Source organism: Pteronotus mesoamericanus, unplaced genomic scaffold (assembly GCF_021234165.1).
Source record: "Pteronotus mesoamericanus isolate MK-2021 breed Mesoamerican mustached bat unplaced genomic scaffold, CSHL_Meso_final contig_41, whole genome shotgun sequence".
Classification (NCBI taxonomy): domain Eukaryota; kingdom Metazoa; phylum Chordata; class Mammalia; order Chiroptera; family Mormoopidae; genus Pteronotus; species Pteronotus mesoamericanus.
This window is the reverse complement of record NW_026555152.1, coordinates 3,672,950-3,692,297: the sequence shown is the minus strand read 5'-3', so window position 1 is coordinate 3,692,297 and position 19,348 is coordinate 3,672,950. Positions and strand designations below refer to the sequence as shown.

At 39.2% G+C, this 19,348-nt stretch overlaps 1 protein-coding gene across 1 annotated transcript in view; it reads right to left on the bottom strand.

Annotated features, from left to right (window-relative positions):
* FLT1 (fms related receptor tyrosine kinase 1) overlaps positions 1–19,348 on the bottom strand; it is a 187,773-nt gene that overhangs the window by 145,191 nt on the left and 23,234 nt on the right. Inside the window, exons 3-4 of the mRNA XM_054577121.1 lie at positions 16,658–16,754; positions 16,046–16,272 (exon numbers count right to left, since the gene is read on the bottom strand). Of these exons, the coding sequence (XP_054433096.1) occupies positions 16,046–16,272; positions 16,658–16,754 (324 nt within the window). The remainder of the gene's footprint in view (positions 1–16,045; positions 16,273–16,657; positions 16,755–19,348) is intronic.

The following is a 19,348-nucleotide window of genomic DNA, read 5'->3' as shown; positions in this document are numbered from 1 at the left end:
GGGCACATGCCTGGGCGGCAGGCCAGTTCCCTGGTTGGTGGCATGTGAGAAGCAGCCAATAGATGTCTCTCTCGCACATCAATGTTTCTCTCCCTCTCTTCCTCCCTTACCCTCTCTCTAAAAATAAATAAAGAATAACAACTAATAATTAAAGGAAGCAGAAGGGGGGAAATAAAAGATTAGAGTGAAAATTAATGAACTAGAGAACAGAGAAACAATAGAGAACTATCCATGAAACCAAAAGCTAGTTCTTTAAAAAAATAAACACAATTGACAAACCTCTAGTCAGGCAACACGAGGGAAAAAGAGGGAAGACGAATGAATAAAATCAGAAATGAAACAGTAGACATTGCTACTGACATTATTAAAATAAAAAAATTATAAAGGAATATTCTAATTGTGTGCCTTCAAATTAGATAACAGATGAAATGGGCAAGTTTCTAGAGAGACATCAAACTAACTGAACAAGAACCAGACAACCCAACTAGACATATAAGTAAAGAGATTGAATTAGTAATTAAACTGCCCACCAAGAAGAGCCTAAGCCCAGATGCAAGTGAATTCTATCAAATGAACTAATACTAATTCTTCACAAACTTTTCTAAAAAAAAGAAGGAAGGGAAAACTTCTCAATTCTTTCTATGATGTCATTATTACCCTGAGACCAAAAGGAAACTATAGGTCAGTATATTTTATGAATGTGAATGCAAAAAACTCAACAAAATACTAGAAATATGAATATATAAAAATAATACTATGCCATGACCAAGTGGAATTTGTCCCAGGGATGCAAGAATTGGTTTATCATCTAAAAATTAATCACTATCACTAATATACCATATCAATAGAATAAAAACCACACACCACATGATTATTTTATTAGATGCAGAAGAAGCATTTGACAACATTCAAACCTCTTTCATGGTAAAAACATTCAACAAACTAGGAGTAAAAGGGAACTTCCTCAATCTGATAAAAGGCATCTACAAAAGAAATTAACAGCTAACATCATACATAATGGTGAAACACTGGATACTTTCCCCCTAAGATTAGGAACAAGATAAGGTTGTCCACTCTTGCCACTTCTATTCAACATCATACTAGAGGTTCAAGAGCTACATAAATAACATTGCAATAAATATTCTTGCCAGTGTAATTAGGCAAGAAAAAGAAATAAAAGGCACACAGATTTGAAAGAAAAAAGTAAAATTTTCTCTATTTTCAGCCGACACAATCTTGTGTATAGAAAATTCTAAGGAATCTACTACGAAACTATTAGAACTACTAAATTAGTTCAGCAAAATTGCAGGATCCAAGATCAATGTATAAAATTGAATTCTATTTCTACATACTTGTAATGAACAATCTGAAACTGTGATTAAGAAAACAATTCCATTTATAATAGCATCAAAAAGAAGAAAGTATTTAGGAATATATTTAACAAAAGAAGTATAAAACTGATACTTTGAAAACTAAAGAAAATTATGGAAAGAAACTAAAGATATAAATAAATGAAAAAATGTTCATAGATTGGAAGACTTACTAATGTCAAGATGATTTATAAATTCCATGCCATTCTTATCAGAATGCCAGCTGATTTCTTTGTAGAAACTGACAAGCTGATTCTAAAATTCAGAATTGCAAGGAGCCAGAATAGCCAAAACAATCTTGCAATAGGAAAACAAAGCTGGAAGACTTACATTTCTCAATGTCAAAAGTTACTACTAAAACCATAAACAACAATGATTAATTAAGACAGTGTGGTATTGGCATAGGACAGACATGTAGATCAGTGGAGTGGAACTAAGAGTCCAGATATAAGCCCACGAACCTGGTCAGTTGACCTTCAATAAAGGTGCCAAGACCATTCAATGGGGGGAAGAATACTAGACCTTTCAACAAATTGTGTTGGAGCACAAAACAATGGATTTGGACTTTCACATCACAAACAAATATTAACTCAAAATGGATCAAAGACCTAAATGTAAGAGCTAAAACTGTAAAACTCTTAAAAGACACCAAGGAAGTAAATCTTCACCTCCCGGTTTTGGCATTAGATTCTTGTACATGTTACAAGCAACAAAAGAAAAAAAAATAAATCAGTTGGACTTCATCAATATTTAAAACTTTTGTGCTTCAAAAAATACTAATAAGAAAATGAAAAGAAGCCACAGAATGGGAGAAAATGTTTGCAAATTATACATCTGGTAAGGGACTTGTATCTAGGATATATAAAATATACTTATATATAGAATATACTAAAATTTAGATATATAGTATGTATATATAATGTCTCTAATATATACTGCATATACAAATATATTTATAATATGATTATACAAAACCTACTAATACTTAATGAATGAGACACTCTCCATACCTATCAGGATGGCTAGAAGGAAAAGGACACAATAGCAAGCACTGATGAGAATGTGGAAGAATCAGACCCCTCATACATTGCTGGTATGTGTAAAATAGTGCCCACTTTGAAAGAGTCTGGCAGTTCTCCAAATGGTTAAGCAGATAACACAGCAATTTCTACCCAAGAGGATGAAAATTCATGGCAGGATTATACATAATAGCCAAAAGGTGGAAACTGCTCAAATGTCCATGTACTGGTAAAAAGATAGCTGAACTGTAGATCCACAGTGGAATATTATTCAGCAATAAAAATATGAACTACTGATAATGGTACAACATGGCTAAAGCTAGCACATATTTATATATTTTATTATTTTATTTATATGAAAAAATCCAGAACAGGCAAATCTATAGGGACAGAAAGTAGATTGGTGGTGGCTTAGGGCTGGGGGATAAAAGGTGACAGCTAAAGGGTATGGGGACACTTTCTGGGATAATGAAATCTTCTAACATTGACTGTGGTGATGGCTGCATGTATCTGTCAATATGTTAAAAACAACTATACTGGCCACTTTAAATAAATTGTATGGTATGTGCCTTATATCTCAAAAACCTTACATTGAAGAAAACAGAACTTTAGGCTCTTTTTTAGAAGTGGTGATCCACTGTTTTCTGAGCTGCAGTAGTTGCTAGAGATCATCCAGTGCAGGCTCCTCACCTTATGGGTCTTGCAACTTTCTCTCCCACTCCCCTCTGCACCTGGGTGGGCCACTCACAAAAATGGTATCTTCTCCTGTGACAAAGTCATCCTGATTGCAAATATGTCCTTCCGTTCTCCTTGGCAGCCCTAGGTCAGCAGGGAACTTAATGAAGTATCGGTCTTCCTTTAGATGGGAAGTTACCTAACTGATGTGTCTGAGCATTATAGTCCACACTGAGTGTACAATTAAGTATTTCCTGTGAGTTATCATGGTTATTCAAATGAAAATCGTAACACCTCTGCTGTAATTTACCAATTGCCCTAAAAATACAGACACTGTCACCACTAGTGGTGAATCAGTATCAGGATTCAAATGTGAATAATCCCACTACAGTTGATGCAAGAATGATAGCTGCCAGCTTCTGCCCTCTGGACAGAGTGCTTACACAATATTTCTTTTAGAGCAAGGTAAGTAGAGAAAGCTCATTATGTTTCAAACTTAAGGTGCCATCCTAAATTAAAAACAAATTTAAAAATGCATTGTTTGTGTGGCATAAAATAAGAAATTCCTCTTTCTAAAAAAAGCTGTTTCCCACCTACCTACTTATCTTCAAAAGAGAAAGATGTAGTTTTGCCTTGTCTTACTTGAAGGCCGACTGGCCGACTTACAACAGCTGAGAGGATAGCAAGGGAAGAGAAAAGGACGAGAGTTAGAAAGGAGAGAAGAGAATAGAGACAATGGGCCTCCCTCTTTCCTTCCTCTGGCATCTTCCATTCCTTGAAATGTGTATGGCTAGCAGCAGGTGACCAGGGTGATCAATCATTTGAACTCACTGTCCAGCACAGGCTGGACACATGGTACATAGTCAACTCATGTTTATGGAGAAGATATCAGATGAGGCAAAAAAAAAAAAAAAAAAGGTGAAATTAGGACATATCATGTACCTAGCACTGTGCATAAAGCACAGTCCAGTAACTCAAGGTCCTTAGAGTCTAGCTGCATGGTCAACACACATGTCTCCCACACACAGCCACTTTCATGTTGACTAGAGGAAGAAGTACTAAATTCTGCATTGAAGGAGAATAGGGACAGCATTTTTACAAACTTAGAGCTAAGATCTCAAGATCTTAGTTGAAGATCTAGAAGAGAGTGGAGTGCTGGGTAGATAGTAAGCTTGACTAGGCCAGAAGATCAGGGAATGTAAAGAAGGTCTCAGACTTTCCAGGCTTCCTAGAACTCTGCTCCATGACTGTTCACATAAAGCTGCTTATTCGATTTCTATGTTCACCAAGTGAATGACCTCAGTCATATCTTCATCTTGATCAAGTAAAGTTTCTCAAAAGAAGAGAGAAAAAGACAAAGATAGGAGGGAAGTTAGGAAGAGAGAGAGGGAGGGAAGAGGGAAGGGAAGATAGAAGGAGGAAGATGGACAGATGGATAGATGGAAGGAAGGGAGGGAGAGAGGAGGGGAAGGAGGAAATGAAAGAGAAAGGAAAGGAAAAAGCAAGGAGCTCTGATAAACTACTATAATTTTTTCCTTCTACTGCCAAGATTTTTGGCCATGTCCCAAATCCTATTATTCCTGGCTCTAACTCTGAATCATGAAATTGTTCAGGGACTTTTAAGATACCCTAACACTGCCTCTGATTTTACAGAAGAGGAAACTGAGGTCCAGAGAGAAGGAGAGACCTTCCTATATGCACAGGAATGATGTTAATGGCTGAGCCAAAACTGAATTCCAGTTTCCTGATCCTAGACCATTCTCTCTCCACCATACCAAAACCTGGTCTAATCTCCCCCAAGGACTTGGGAGTGACAACTTCATCTCCAAATATCCACACCAGTGGGAGAGCTGGTGGCACAGAGACACAGTTAATATGGGATCTTCTCACAGAGCTTAGAAATATAAAACAACAGACTGATAAGTAATTCTATTAAAATCAAGCTTGAGGCATTGGGCCCTCTGCCTAGGTCTCTAAATATAAGGTGCTGGGGACTCTTGGGAGGGTCTCTGAAAACACCTGAGAACCAAGGGTACTCAAACCAGAGAAAGTCCTGTTTTATGAAGACTAGAGATAAAATGCCCTCCAAGGGTGCAGGGGCTTGGTCAGATTCCTCTCCAGCCAGGACACAGGTTTCCTCAGAGTGCAGCCTCCACACTTCCCATGAGGAGAACATTCCCTCCAGGGTGTGTGCAGTGGGGACCTAGGAGCCAGGGTTCTACTGAGGTCAGGACCTGCGCTGACGCCCTGTGCCATCATGGGACTCTGGCTGAGGCTCAATCTTTCCGTCTAGAAAATGCGACAGGCACTTTCCTATTCCTGAGCTTAGGATTGGTTGTGCACTTGCTAAAATGTTTACATTGGTGTAGCACAATGGCATCCCTCTGGAGGCCTGGCAAGGAGGGCAAACGAGTGGAGTAGCAGGACGCCAGGATGTGAGGCAGGTAGGAGCGGCGGCGGTTGAGAATGTGGGGCTGTGACAAAGGGGCGACTCCTGCACGCTGCAGCCAGTGGTGGCCAAGTGGGAATTTGCGCCAATGTGACTAGAGTTTCCAAATTTTAAGACAATTGCTAAATACTGGCAGCCAAAAGCAGTAAGTCTGCCAATCAAAACGTACATTAGCTGAATCTGACCCAAACACTTTCAGTTTGCACAGTGCCCTACCTCCCTCCTCACCATTTTATTCTGCACACAAAGCTTGGATGGAGTTGGGCTGGAAGGCTAGTCCAAGCCATGTTGGAAAGAACAAAAGCTTTGGAGTCAACCTGGGCCCAAAGCTTGACTTGGTAATTTACAAGCACACAACCTCAAACACGGTATGGAATTTTTCCAACTTTTCTGTAAAAGATGACTGATAATCGAATTTACCCCACTGGGTTGTTAGAATAAAATGAGATGATATATATAATGAACCTGATGCAGTTATCAACAAATGATAGTTACACCCACAGGCTCATGTCAAATATCAACAGTGGAAGGGCCTGATATTGCCCAATCTCACCAAGTAAGCACCTGTCCTGGCTGGAGTACCTTCACACACGAGGCGCTCACCTTCTTCTAAGACAGTTCATTTGGGATAGCTTTACATGTTAGAAAGCATTTCCTGTGTAAAGCTGAAATCTGCCTGTCTTGACTTTTTTCATTCTTAGATAGTAGTTCTGCCATTTGGGGTTATAAAGATGAGGCTTAACCTGTTTCTCACCTAAGAAAATGTTGAAAGAGACCATCGCAGTCATGTTTCCTATTTTCCCACTCAATTCTTTCCCTTTTTAGATTAAACATTCCATTTTCTTCAATTTCCTTGCCAATGAAAATGATAAATCATAAATTATTTTACGATCACAACCCCATGAGATGGGTACCCATTTTACAGATGATGAAAGTGAAGCTGAGAGGGATTAATTTGCTTGGAATTCCTGTTTCCAGTGCCCCCCTTGGAGTGTGAACTGAACAGTGAGGTTGGCACCCCCTCAGTAGAACACTGTATATTTATTAGTGTAGCCCAAGACCGTACTCACTTTCTTGTTAAATGTGTAGTCAATTAAAAGCCTGAGATTGTTCTTATAAGGGCTGTCTCCGACACAGCCTCCCCATTACAGTAACAGTAAACACTAACACAGTGCATACTGCAGGCCAAACCCTGATGCTAAGGGTTTTATATATAAGAACTCCTGACTATGAGAGGTGGTTAAGACAAGAACTTCATTGCCTTCTCTACCATGTACTAGTTATATGACTTACATGTACTAGTTATATGACTAGTTCTATGGGCAAGTTACTTAGCTGTTCTGTGAAAAGGAGATGAAAATGACAGTATTACTTGAGAGAGTTGTGAGAATGGAACTGGTAACATACGCAAAGTGCTTAGAACAGAGTCCAGCACAGAGCAAGACCTCAGTGTTAACCGTTATTCTTAGGAAGGAATTTGTGCCAATGTCTCGAATGTGTCAGAACAGGGGTTTGAACCTAACTTGAACCCCAGACCACACTGTTTTGGCTATAGCTTATTAATTGATATTTGATGAAGGAAGGAAGGGAGGAGTATTCTGCCTTAGTAGTCACTGATTTTTGAATAGCACAATGAGTATGCCAAGAGCACTGCCAAGGTAACCCAGCAAAAATGCATCAGATGACAAAACAACAAAAACTTTAAATAGTAAAGGAAAACTTACGAGTATCCGAACTGTAAGGACCATAAAGACCAAAACTAATCACCTGCTCCTCTCCTGCAGGCCAGACCCTTGTTTATCATTGTTAAAGAAAGTTACAAAATGTCGGAAACGGAAGCCTTTCCAGCTGAAGGGGATTTCTCCTGAAAAAGTCCCTTGCTCATTTTTGAAAAAGATAACTTGAAGGAGACTTTAAATACTCCTTTAAACCATAAAGTTTTGATGTACTATTTTCCATATTCCTTGCTTGTAGGGGGAAAATGAAAGGATAAGGTCAATTTTATTGCCTTCAGACTTTACTGCCATCTCGAGATTTTGTAATTCTACCACAATCATTAACTTTTCAAGGTCTTAGGTTATGTCCAAATGGCTCATTCAAGCCTATGTTCATTCTGATTATTTTTGAGTATTTATGTAGTTGTACTTAATGCCTGGTTATATACAATTGTGTTTTTGCTAGCAAAACCTAGCAATATGGCTCCAGGGAACTGGCATGCCAAAATTCTCTGGTATGGAGCCTAGGGAGCGTCAGGAAATGTTCTCTCTTGAAGGAATGGGCTGGACATTTGGCAGGTACCTTCAAGCGCTAAGGATGAAATTCCTAGGAACATGCTAGGTGAACACAAGATCGGGGACGGGGGCTAAAGGAAGAGGATGCAATACACCTGACTGCCACCAAAGCTACTAACATGAGTGGCTTCTGTCCCGATCGCCCATGAGTGTTTTCTATAGTCAAAGTCCCTTAGTGTCTAATGACAAAAATGTTCCTAGAAGGGAAATGTGAAATGGCAGGGCTTAAAGACATCAAGAATGTCTTCCATCAAACTTTCATGTATCTGGAAAGGAGAGTGGATAAGAGTTAAGTTGCTCTTGTCTAAACTCTAGCCATGTGGTCCTAATCAGCTGTCCCCCAGTGATGGATAGAATGGATAATCTCCTCTACGCTTCAGCTCTAGAGAGAACACAGAGCCAGGCTGTGGAGTGGTCTGCGATTCCAATCAACAGTGCTGTCAGTATATATTCTAAATCCTAGAAATATTTGTTTCCCTTTTTACACAACTTCATCAAAATGAAAAAGACATTCCAGCAAAACATGACCTTGCACTAGGTTTTTGATGAAGCTGCATGCAGAGCCAGGCCAAAAAATTCCTAGGAATTCTTTACAGAAGATCATCTGAAGTAGAATTCTGCAAATGCAAGTCAGCCTTGGACTGCTGCCAGTTTAGGAAACCCACCTGGGTTTCAGACATGTCTCAGTTCATTTGGACACAAGTCCAAATTTCCCAACTTTGTGCATCCAAATGTGTTCATCTGTCTGCTGAACAAATACATCAGGCAATGATGTAAGAAGAAAAATATGATCATCTCCCAGCCTGTCTGCATTCACTGTTTCCAGGTGGTACAAGGTGACTGGTAGGTTTTCTCCTCAACAACTATGGGTTCAGGTAACTACTCGGGTAGGAGTCTTAGACAATTCCTGAGACCAAAACTTTGGAAACCAAGTCTTACTGAAAGATTCATGCCAGATTAGACACAAGTTTCAGATAATAAGTAGAAGATGCCAGAGATGGAGGTGATGTGAGTAAGGAAGATGTGTGGAGCTCTGTGGATGGGCAGGGGAAGGGTAAATGAGCACACGTTGAAAACTAACCTTTAAATCTGGAGAAGAATGGGTGGAGGAAACTAGGGGGGAAAAGGATAAAGTGGGATAAAGCAATGAAAGAAGGCTTGACTTGGGATGGTGAACACACAATACAACATACAGATGATGCATTATAGAATGGTATACCTGAAACCTATATAATTTTATTAACCAATGCCACTCCAATAAATTCAATTAAAAATATAAAAGTTTAAAAATTAAAAATGAATTTAAAAAAATAACCAAGCCATAGTAGCTAATGTCATAAATTTGCTAAGAAGTTCAGGCCAAAAGAATTTGACCAATTTTGATGAGTAGACCCAATACTTCCATTTTCAAGCTTCTCTCACAAAACTATGACCATGATTCCACTGAAGTGTTTTCAGAGGCTTTGCAAGTGCATGCAGCCTTGCGATGCTGTCTATGCTTATCCCAGATCTGATCTGCCCAATGACGGAGTGTGCGACCGTTGGACGCAGCAAGACCTTGCAGTTCAGGTTGGAGGGCTGACATCCTTTGTGCATTTCCACCTCACAAATACTGTTACTACCCAAGAGGGAACAGTGGCAGTTGAGAGGATCTGTGAGTAAAGCCGCCAGCTGCTACTCTTCATCCATGTCCCTGTTTGTTCTAATGGTGGTGCTGGTGGGACTTGACACACCAGTGTGGCGCATTGGTCAACAAACACCAGCTGCCAGCCAGTCCTCAGCTAAGCAATGTTGACCAAGAACGCCATGTGTGCCTTGCAGCATGTCAACCTGGGTAGGAATCTAGGGGAAGGCAGTGTTGGAACAGAATGCCTGATGGGGGCCTCATTCAGGACTACTGGAGTCATCCTCACCCCCTGGAAAGACCCACTTTTGAACAATAGCTATTCATTACAAAAGTTAAACTTGTGTGTTTAAAAAATCTAGTATAAGTCATGGTCCTAGAAATTGACCAGGGGATTCCAAGATGATAAGATCCCATATCTTTGCCCTTGTGCCTCTCACAGGACAAACAACAGGGCCTTACATGTAGCAGGTGTGCAATCCACACCGCAGGGAGACTCCATTGCTGACACACCTCCTGGGTCACACCCACAGGTGGGGAAGCCCAGTTCAGGAAGGGGACAAGTACTTGCACAGAACCACACAGCAGCAGTGCAGCCGCAGCACCTGGTAGAGAGGGGGCACTTCCACAGCCACACTGCCTCTGGCCGCTGTTCCAGCAGCGGTGTACAAAAAACACCATGCTACTTACCACTGGTGCTGTTTGTTCAGAAAAAATATAGAGAGATGACTTACCCTGTCTAAGCCTGTTAAAACATTAATGTTTGCTTGTTTAAACTTTAAAGAGCAGAAAACTTTTAAACTTATTACACCAAGTTACACAATAAGAAATACATTTTACATGAAATTCATTAAACACAACATAAACACACACATATATTTTTACATATATATGGGTATAAAGTATATGTGGAAGTATGTGTATAAAATGGAAACAAATTTTTATATAAAAAGAATTTTTACTAAACAATACTTACCTTTACCTTTTGCAATATACTTCAAACTTTTCCATTCTATTCTGCCTTTTTTTTTTTTAAATGCTGACCACAGCCTACTAACTAGATTTCATAGCTCATTTAAGGGGTTGGGAGGCAGGTTTTTTAAAACCCTGTCAACTGCCCTGGCTGGTGTGCTTCAGCTGGCCGGAGTGTCATCCTGTAGACTGAACGACTGCGTGGTCAATTCCTGGTCAGGACTGGGGGTACATTAAGAGAAGGCGAGCAGTCGATATTTCTCTCTCACATCAATATTTCTTTCTGCCTTTCTCTTTCTAAAAGCAATGAAAAAATGTCCTCAGGTAAGGATAAATAAATAAAACCCTGTTCGACTTAGTAAGTAGTGTGGCACTGCTTGCCCATGATGTATGAGTTACAATGCAGCCATGAGACCGTGTGCACACAGTGCCAAAACAAGCTCTGTCCCCATGAAGGGACAACCCAAAGCTCTTTGGGATCAGGGTTTGTTTCTCAAGGTCTATCAGTCAGAAAAACACCATGAAATTTGAAATTTTAAAAAACTTACCAACTATATAATCTATATTCTTAAAGACTAAAACAACAACTAATTCATACTTTGAAGTCGATGGCCAAAACTCCAGTGTGCCGGAAAGAGCCCTAATCCAGGGACCTGATCTGGGTCCCCTCCTAGCTTGTCATTTTATTAGCTCTCTCTTTTGTGTGCAGGTTATTGAGGCTATTTTCTCATATAAAAAGTAGAAGAAATAATACCAACTTAGTTTATCTCAGAAATAATTATAGGAAAACTCTCAGAAAAATCTGAAGTGCTGTACCAACAAGTACATTAAATTCTTCTCAGATTATCTGTGCTGTTATTATTTTTACTTATTCAAGGTCCCATGGCCAGGTAAGACATTTTCCTACTAAGTATATTTATGTGAAAGCATAATGATTATTCTCTCACAGAATAACTGGGTGGTTAGAACTTCTACTACTTTTCAATTACATACCCAGTGTGTCTGATCATTTTCCACCTGAAATTAAGCTGTTATGCAAATCTCATCAGTTTTATACATGTGGGAGAACCAATGGAGGAAAAACCTGTTATGATAACGGTCCAACCTATTTGCTTAAATAGACTCAGAGAGAAAAATAATCAAGTGAGAAGGAGCAGAAGAAAAGAGATGAATTTCATTAACAGGGAAGAAGTAGAATATATCCATTCAGCCACAGCACTCACACCCCATTATTTTCCCTTTTCAATTATAATTTTCAAGGGAAGACATTACACTTAAATAGCCCTGAAAGGCTTGGGCTTGCAGAGGTACCGGCTGACTTCATGGTGTGGGGAACTCAGCATGCCAAGTTCGCGGTCTTTCTAACTGAATTGGAGATGCTGACAAAGTATTTAAAACTTTGGAGATGCCATTAAAAATTTTCCTGGTCAGTTTCCTTACTTTACAGTCACAACTCATATGATACAATAATAATTTCAATGAAATCTTCTAACTTTTAGAAAAAGCTGGGCTGGAGCCCATTTCTCCTGTATACCACAGGGACAGAAAAGAAACGCAAGAGTGGTCCTTTTTTCTCAACACAGGAGATGAATATCACCTGAACAGCTCTAACATTACAATTTATCTAGAAATATTTTAGCTTCATAATTAGCAAAGCATTAAGGAGTGCTTTACAACTTATTTTTATTTATGACTCAGAATTTTGTAGCTATAGTTCCTGTGAGATTCCATTCATTTTTTGGCTACTCTCATTCAAGAGCCGTTTGTGGAGACCATGCCACGGGAGTATCATCGAGAAGGGTCGTTGTCTTTGCATTATGTAGTTTAGTGAAACAAAGCTCTGCTTGGCCAGGGGACCTGCAGCAAGTTGCCCAGTTGCCCTCTCTACCCTGAATTCCGAGTGTCATTTTGACCTCCCCCTCCTCACCCACTCTGCCCCACCCACTCACCAAGGTCGATGGAATCCCTCCAATCCACCACCTCTCCTTCATCACAGCTACGACAATGACCTTAGCCTGCCTGTTCTCCTGCCTCTCTGGCAGAAGGCCCTACCTGGTCTGCCTGCCTCAGTCTTGGCCCCTCCGATTTCCTCCCACCACTGAGACTCTGAGGAGAAGAACCTGCCTGCTCACTCTGCTGCTAACACTCTCCCGTCACTCCCTGTGTAGCCTGGACGTGAAGTGGATCTTAGGTTCTTCGCAGGTAAGATGAAGAGAAGACAACTTCAGGGATTACTGTGAGATTTAACGAGTACAATGTAAGCACAATTTTTTTAAATGAAAAGAAACTACAAATGTAAGAAGTTATTAAAGGAAATTTTATCAGACAATTTAGTAATTAAGTAAAGTAGTCAAATATAATTACTTGAGTGACTAAATGAAGTTAATAAATTATGTCAGAGGTTTTGTGGGTTTATACAAGCTGTAATGATAGAGTGGTGATACTGACTTTCTGTACAGTACATAGCAGAGGTTATGTCCAAATCAGTGCTCAGACGGGAACTGCACATTTTACACAGCAGGTGATCACTGATGTCTAAGTAATGGTGTGTTTATCATCCACACACTGAATTTGGCTTCTTGTAGACAAAGCTATGCATCCCTAATTTCTTTTTTTCTTGGAACTCTATCAGACTACAAATCTATGCCTAATAGTGTTTTTCTTTAGAGAAAACCAAAATAAAATGCCAACATATCTGCAGGTGCTTATCAGGGGCAGAAATCCTCCACAAACAGAATAATGTGTTCTAAGTAAGGACTTGACAACAATAAATAAGTGATAATGAGTTCATAACTAGTGAGTAATCACAGCTGTATATTAGAAATTGGTTGGAGTTTTATTAATCCCAGAGCCAATCCTGCGTGACCAGAGATGAGTTATATGATCCTAAATGAAATGAAACCTGCAATGTAGTAAGGACTCAGTAGAAAGAGAAGCCTAAGATCAAATTTTCTCAGAAAGAGAATTAATAAAATAATGAAAATATGAAATGCATAAAATGTTAGGATAGTTGGGAAAGTTACTACTGCTTAATGAATTATATCACAGCTGCACTGGACTTCGGTAAAGTGTGATAATGAGATGAGGAAAAAGATAACATAATCAATGTAAGGGTTCACATTATTAGTTCAGTGACAGGCACATAGCATGTGTTCCCTAAATATTTACTGATTAAATTAATTAACAAAGAAGACTTGGGTGCTCTTCTATGGCTACTATTATTAATTCAAAATCTTTTAGTATTAGTGCTATTGAAAATAATCAGTCCCATAATTTTTTCCAGTGAACTCATATATAATAGTCAGAGCACTTATAGATGTTCCACAGTTACATCCTATGATACACAGTTAACACATTTCACAACCCTTCCTTCTCTAAGAACATGGTCTTTGAAATGCTCCATTCCCTAATATCTAACCAGATTGTGCAGGAGTTTTGAGATACTGGGACTTGTAACTTTATGCTAATATTTGTGGACTACTGCAAGCAAGCAGATATGATAAATACACGTTACAATGGCCACCACTCTCTCTTCCAATCACATAACAGACATCAATAATTAGTTGTGGCACTTTCTACTTAGCCTGGAATTTATCCTCAGTGTCAATTTCAACAGAGTATTCTACATAGGCCTGTTAATCCCTTCCTTTATCTGTTTAACAAATATTACTGAATTCTTACTATGTGCCAGGCACTGTACCGGGGAGGCACATTGCAGACTGAAGTGATTTAAACAGACATGGATCTTGCCCCCATGGCACTTAGATTAGCAATTGATTTGACACCAGAGTAATGACTGCTTGCCAGATCTGCTTTGTTGTATAGATGAAATGGAAATAATTCTAAGTGGCTAAGTTTCTCCTCTATTTTCAAAAGGAACTGAAGAAGATGGGTGCTGTACTCCCTACCTACCACCTCCAGAAACGCACACCGTCTGCTGAACAGTGTAGGAGTTAAGGGCAAAAAGAGCTGAACATTATTTTTTAGAGAGAGAAAGAGAAAAAGAGATGGTCTTCTTTTACTTATTTAATTATTTAATTTGCAAGTCAGAGTCTGATAAACCCATAGGAGATAATTTTATGATAATTTTAGCATGAATGAATTTTATACCACTTCCTCAGAAAGACAGGGATAAAGTGTTTTTTCTTCCACAAGTGCCAGAAAGAGCAAAACGACCGTGCGGAACTAGAAGAAGAGAATAGATGTCTGAGTATATAGGTTTCCCATCACTTTGTGTCTGCTTTCTCCCGGAGCTGCAACAGTAAATCTCTGAAAGTCTCTCCTTTATTCTGCACCTCCTCCACCCTGTCTGGCTTCCTGCCTTCCTGCCTGACACCTGCCCCTCCCTCCTGTAGAAGTGGGTTCACTTCCCTCAGCAAAGACCCCTGGCCTACTTCCTCTTGTTTTTAAGTGGGATCATTGCATTCCTACCATGGCAAACTGCTAGGAAGATGGTGTCTCCTCCAGTTACCTACCCACCTGGAAAAGTGCAAAATGTAAAACCAGGAGTTTGGAGGAACAGGAACAGAAAAATGGCTCTATCTCAATCAGGCTGATAAGAGCTAAAAAGATATCACTGCTAATAGCACACAACTGTTCCACTGTCTCCTAAGGCTAATCCTGAATCTGCTATTAATATGGCTCTGTTAAAACATTATCTAGTTGCCTTCTTTCAAAAAGTCAAAAAGATTTCCACCAAAACCTAATTCCATGGTACTGTCTCCAATGCAAGGATCCAGTTCTTTAACTCACCTGGATGTATACACGATATATATTTAGGCTATTGATATGTATGGTTGATTGTTTTGCTTTGTCTTTTAATTTGCCTTTGGGCCTAAGGTGCCTACTAATTTTGCTTTATGTTCTCCAGAACCTCATTTTTTAAAAAAAAATCCCTTCCAAGGAAGAACAAAATATCAGGCCTTCTTCCTTATTCTTCTTCAGGGATCCATTTCTATTGTCAATTTATATTTAAGAATTTTACACTTCTTCCCTCTGAATTTCCTTAGAGAATTTTTTTCATTCTTTAAGGAAAAATAGTACCATAAAAATTATAACTGAATAACGATTCATTTTTACCTTTTGCCCTTTTTCCTATATAATGGCACATGCCAGCTCTTATATCAATGGCACTTGCTTAAGGAGCATGAAATCATACAACATCACCAATTGGAGCCAATTTTATAGCATTCAAGAAACAATTAGCAACATTACATTTATGAATTATGCATAAAGAACAATATTTTACAACTCTAATGTATAAAAGAATGCAGTTGTGTTAAAGGACAAAAAAATCTTGCATTACATGTTGAGATTCTCAGTAATTAAGAGAAAGAACTAAATTCTTGTCATTCGTTTATTCTATGTGCCAGACCCGATTCTATTTTGTGAACAAAATAGACAAGAATCTCTTTCCTTCAGGGAGCATACAATTGACCTAGTGGTCCATGAAAATTCTAGTTGAAACGGACGCTCAAGAGATGCATTAAAAATGCATTCTAAAAATTTCTACTACTAGGCTAGAAACTCTTCCTTGGCCCCCTTCTTTCCCATTCTCTGGGACAGCCCCCTTTTCAAGGGATCAGGGTATGTTTATGACCCTCTGAGAAACTATAAAGAAACAACGTAGAAAATGGAAGTCTTACCATTAATAAATATATAGATTTTAGATTCTGTTTGCTTGTTCTTTGAAGCAGGAATAGATAGATACTTGCAGCTATAGAAGCCAGTGTGGTTTGCCTGGGCCGTGGTCAAGATCAAAGTGCTGCAGAACTGTTTGCCATTCCTTCCACAGGCAGATTTTGTTATGCTGAGCCTTTTGCTATCCTTTCTCACTGTTTCAGGCAAAGACCATGAGTGGTCTGCTTTCCCTCTGCAATCACAGAAAAGAAAAGAAAACACAGTTAGGACTGGGGCCAGCTTCTAGGCACTCATCTCATGGGGAAATGCTATTCTGGGGTCCTTTCTTAAGTGTTGTCATCTTCTTTATAGAAAAGCAATGCTAAATTTAGAAAAACTTTTAAACAACTCAGAATAAAGGTGAAAAATGCTCAGGGCTTCCCTTCCCCTGTTTCCTCTTGAGTGAGTGAGTCTCTTTAGGAGGTGATTTACCTCTACATGAAGTAGGACACTTGTGGTTTGCACTTTGCAAATCAGAAGAGACCGCTGAAGTCCCTACCTTTCTGTTCTGAGAGGTGACCTTCCTACTCCACCTTAGGAAGGGCAGCCAGATAATCCCGAAGCTGACAGTCACTTACCTGCATTTGATATACAGCGTCTTGCCTGCTTGCATGACATGCTGGGTGCCTTTTAAACTCAGTTCAGGACCTTTTAATTTTGAACCTGAACTAGATCCTGGAAAATAAATTTTTGAAATGTATTATTTACAAATTGTCCTCTCATATTTTTTTAAGTTATATCTTTCCATAAAGATAAATTTTCACCTTTAACTTACTTTCATATGCAGAAAGGTAAGGCTAATACAAATTTCTCTCAATTCACTAATTTTTTTTCTAGTCCAAGTCTTACTCAAGAATATTATATATCCTATTATGACAAATGATCTAATTAATATCCAAAAGCCCATTAATTTAAAACATTAATAGATTTATATGTGGTTTAAAATGCAACTACATTAAGACTACATAATGCAGACAAAAAAGGGACCCCATACTAAACTCTCCAAGCTCAGGGGAGGCCTGCATGGTGGCCATACACACTCAGAGACTGAAAGTGACTACATAGGATGGTCTGGACGTCAAAATTCTTAACCAAATGTGGGTCATGGCAGGTAGTCACGTCCTATGCTGTTATCTTCCTTGAGAAACATCAACCACAACCTTACGTGAGCAGGTCTATTGTCGTGAGCAGGTCTATTGTCGTTTTGCAATTAACATAGCATACCTTCAAAATGTCAGAGCCGGCTCCTTTTCCAGACCCCTCAGGGCACAACCTCTGCACTGGAGCAGAGACCACGGAACTCCCCCACCCATTGTTATCTTATTCCCCACATACCATCTCTGTGTGCTGGAACTGTTAACTATTAACCTTCCTGTATATCCACCAATGTGAAAGAGGTCTGTGTCTCTGCTTTACTTTTTATCCAATCCCAGAGATTTCCCTGCTTTGCTTTCTCCTACCCCTTAATCTACCACCAATGGATTTCATGGAATCCCTCTCACATCTCTTCCTCTGATGCTAATGTATAAAATAAGCTGCAAAACTGCCATTCTCTGGAGCATTTTCTTAATCCACTGAGGTTTTGCTTCCTGGAAGTTGTCAGTTTGGCTCAAATAAACCCATAAAAATTCTCTGTAGGTTTGGATGTTTCCTATGTTGACAGTAGTAACTTACTAAAAACTCTCAGGATAAAATATCAATGTCATCCAAAATATAATTCTAATACCAGTGCAGGTCAACTGTATAAATGGCTTGTGTGAACTTTTTTTCTGAATACAAAACACATACAAATTTTCCTGTGTTCTAGACATAGCTCAGTCGTTAGTTAAACCGTAATATTTTGGGCAAGTCACTTTCTTTCTGAACTGGTTTCCTCATTTGGAAAACTAATTCTAGAATCAAAATCAGTTTTAGAAGCCATTTGGTTTGTCTCACATAATCTCCAAGTTCCTTCTGCTGTGGAACCGAAAAATAGGAATTTCCTGCACCTATGTGACATTTGACAAGCATATTTCATGATTGTTGAAAGACAATAAAATAGGCCTTGCAAAAGTGCCTTAAAATCTGTACATCTCTATACTACACAATAATAACACCTGTCCTATTGACTAGCTGTGTGAACCTGGACAAGTCACTCCCCTCTCCACTACTCAGTTCTCTTATCTGGAAAATGAGACACTAGACTGGATAAGCTTGGATGTCTGACTTTCCATTACCAGTCCCAGTTTCACGGCTATTTGAGCCTTTGGTACTGTCGAGGTTGATTTTTCTCCTGAAGCTCTCATTGACTAGTCAGGATGGATCTCAGTAAAGACCTCTCCACCTCCTCCTTCTCTGCTCCCCCACTGCCCCCTCCTCTCACATTCCTCCTCCTCTTCCTGCTGAGGCAGCTGCAAGGCCGAGTAAAAACCCAGGGATTAGCAGGGATAATGGTTGGGGGAGGGAGGAAAGATATTCTGGGAGGGAGGAAAGTTAAGGATTTAGAGCCAAATTTAAAGAATATTTTTTACTTAAAAATTGGTTTATGCCATGGATTTCAAAGTGGAAGGTTGAGCTGGCTGGTCCTCCAGGCTTTAATGTTAGATCACAGATCTAAGAGATGAGAGACACATGTCTGATTCCACAGTTAAGTCTAGCAGTGCTCTCTAGTGTTTCTCTTGGGTCCTAATATCTAGAAACAAACAAACAAAAAAAAACAAAACAAAACAAAACTAGACTCAGTTAAAGGTCTACATTTGAAGCTTAGTTTCTTCATTTACTCATTGTATGGCTTTTGGCATTATTTATTTATAAAACTGGGAAACCCACGATCTCTCTTACAGGTATTGAGTGTGGATTCAGTGCTGTGCCATCTAGGTGGTGGCCGTGCTGTGTGGCATGTGGCAGAAACCCACTGTCACTAATATCCAGAAGAATTGCTCCTATCCACCCTTCTGTCAGGGAATACTTTTCTGAGTATGTAATTGCAAAGATATGAAATAAACATTTTCTACTTTTCTAGTGTTGCTGATCATGTAAGTTACTATTTTAAAAGTAACTTTTATTTATAATAGGTCCTGGTATCAAATTACTACTAGAAAAAAATAGTTCAATACTAACTAATTTAAGTTAAAATCACTGTTTCACATGGACAAAACTGGTCTACCGAATAACCCCATAAAACAAGTTAACCCATTCAGGCGCCTAGGAAGGTCTTTTGTAGTCATTCATATCTATGGGTTCCCTGAGGCAACATCAAGCTCAAAACCAGTGATCCATGGGAATGCTAG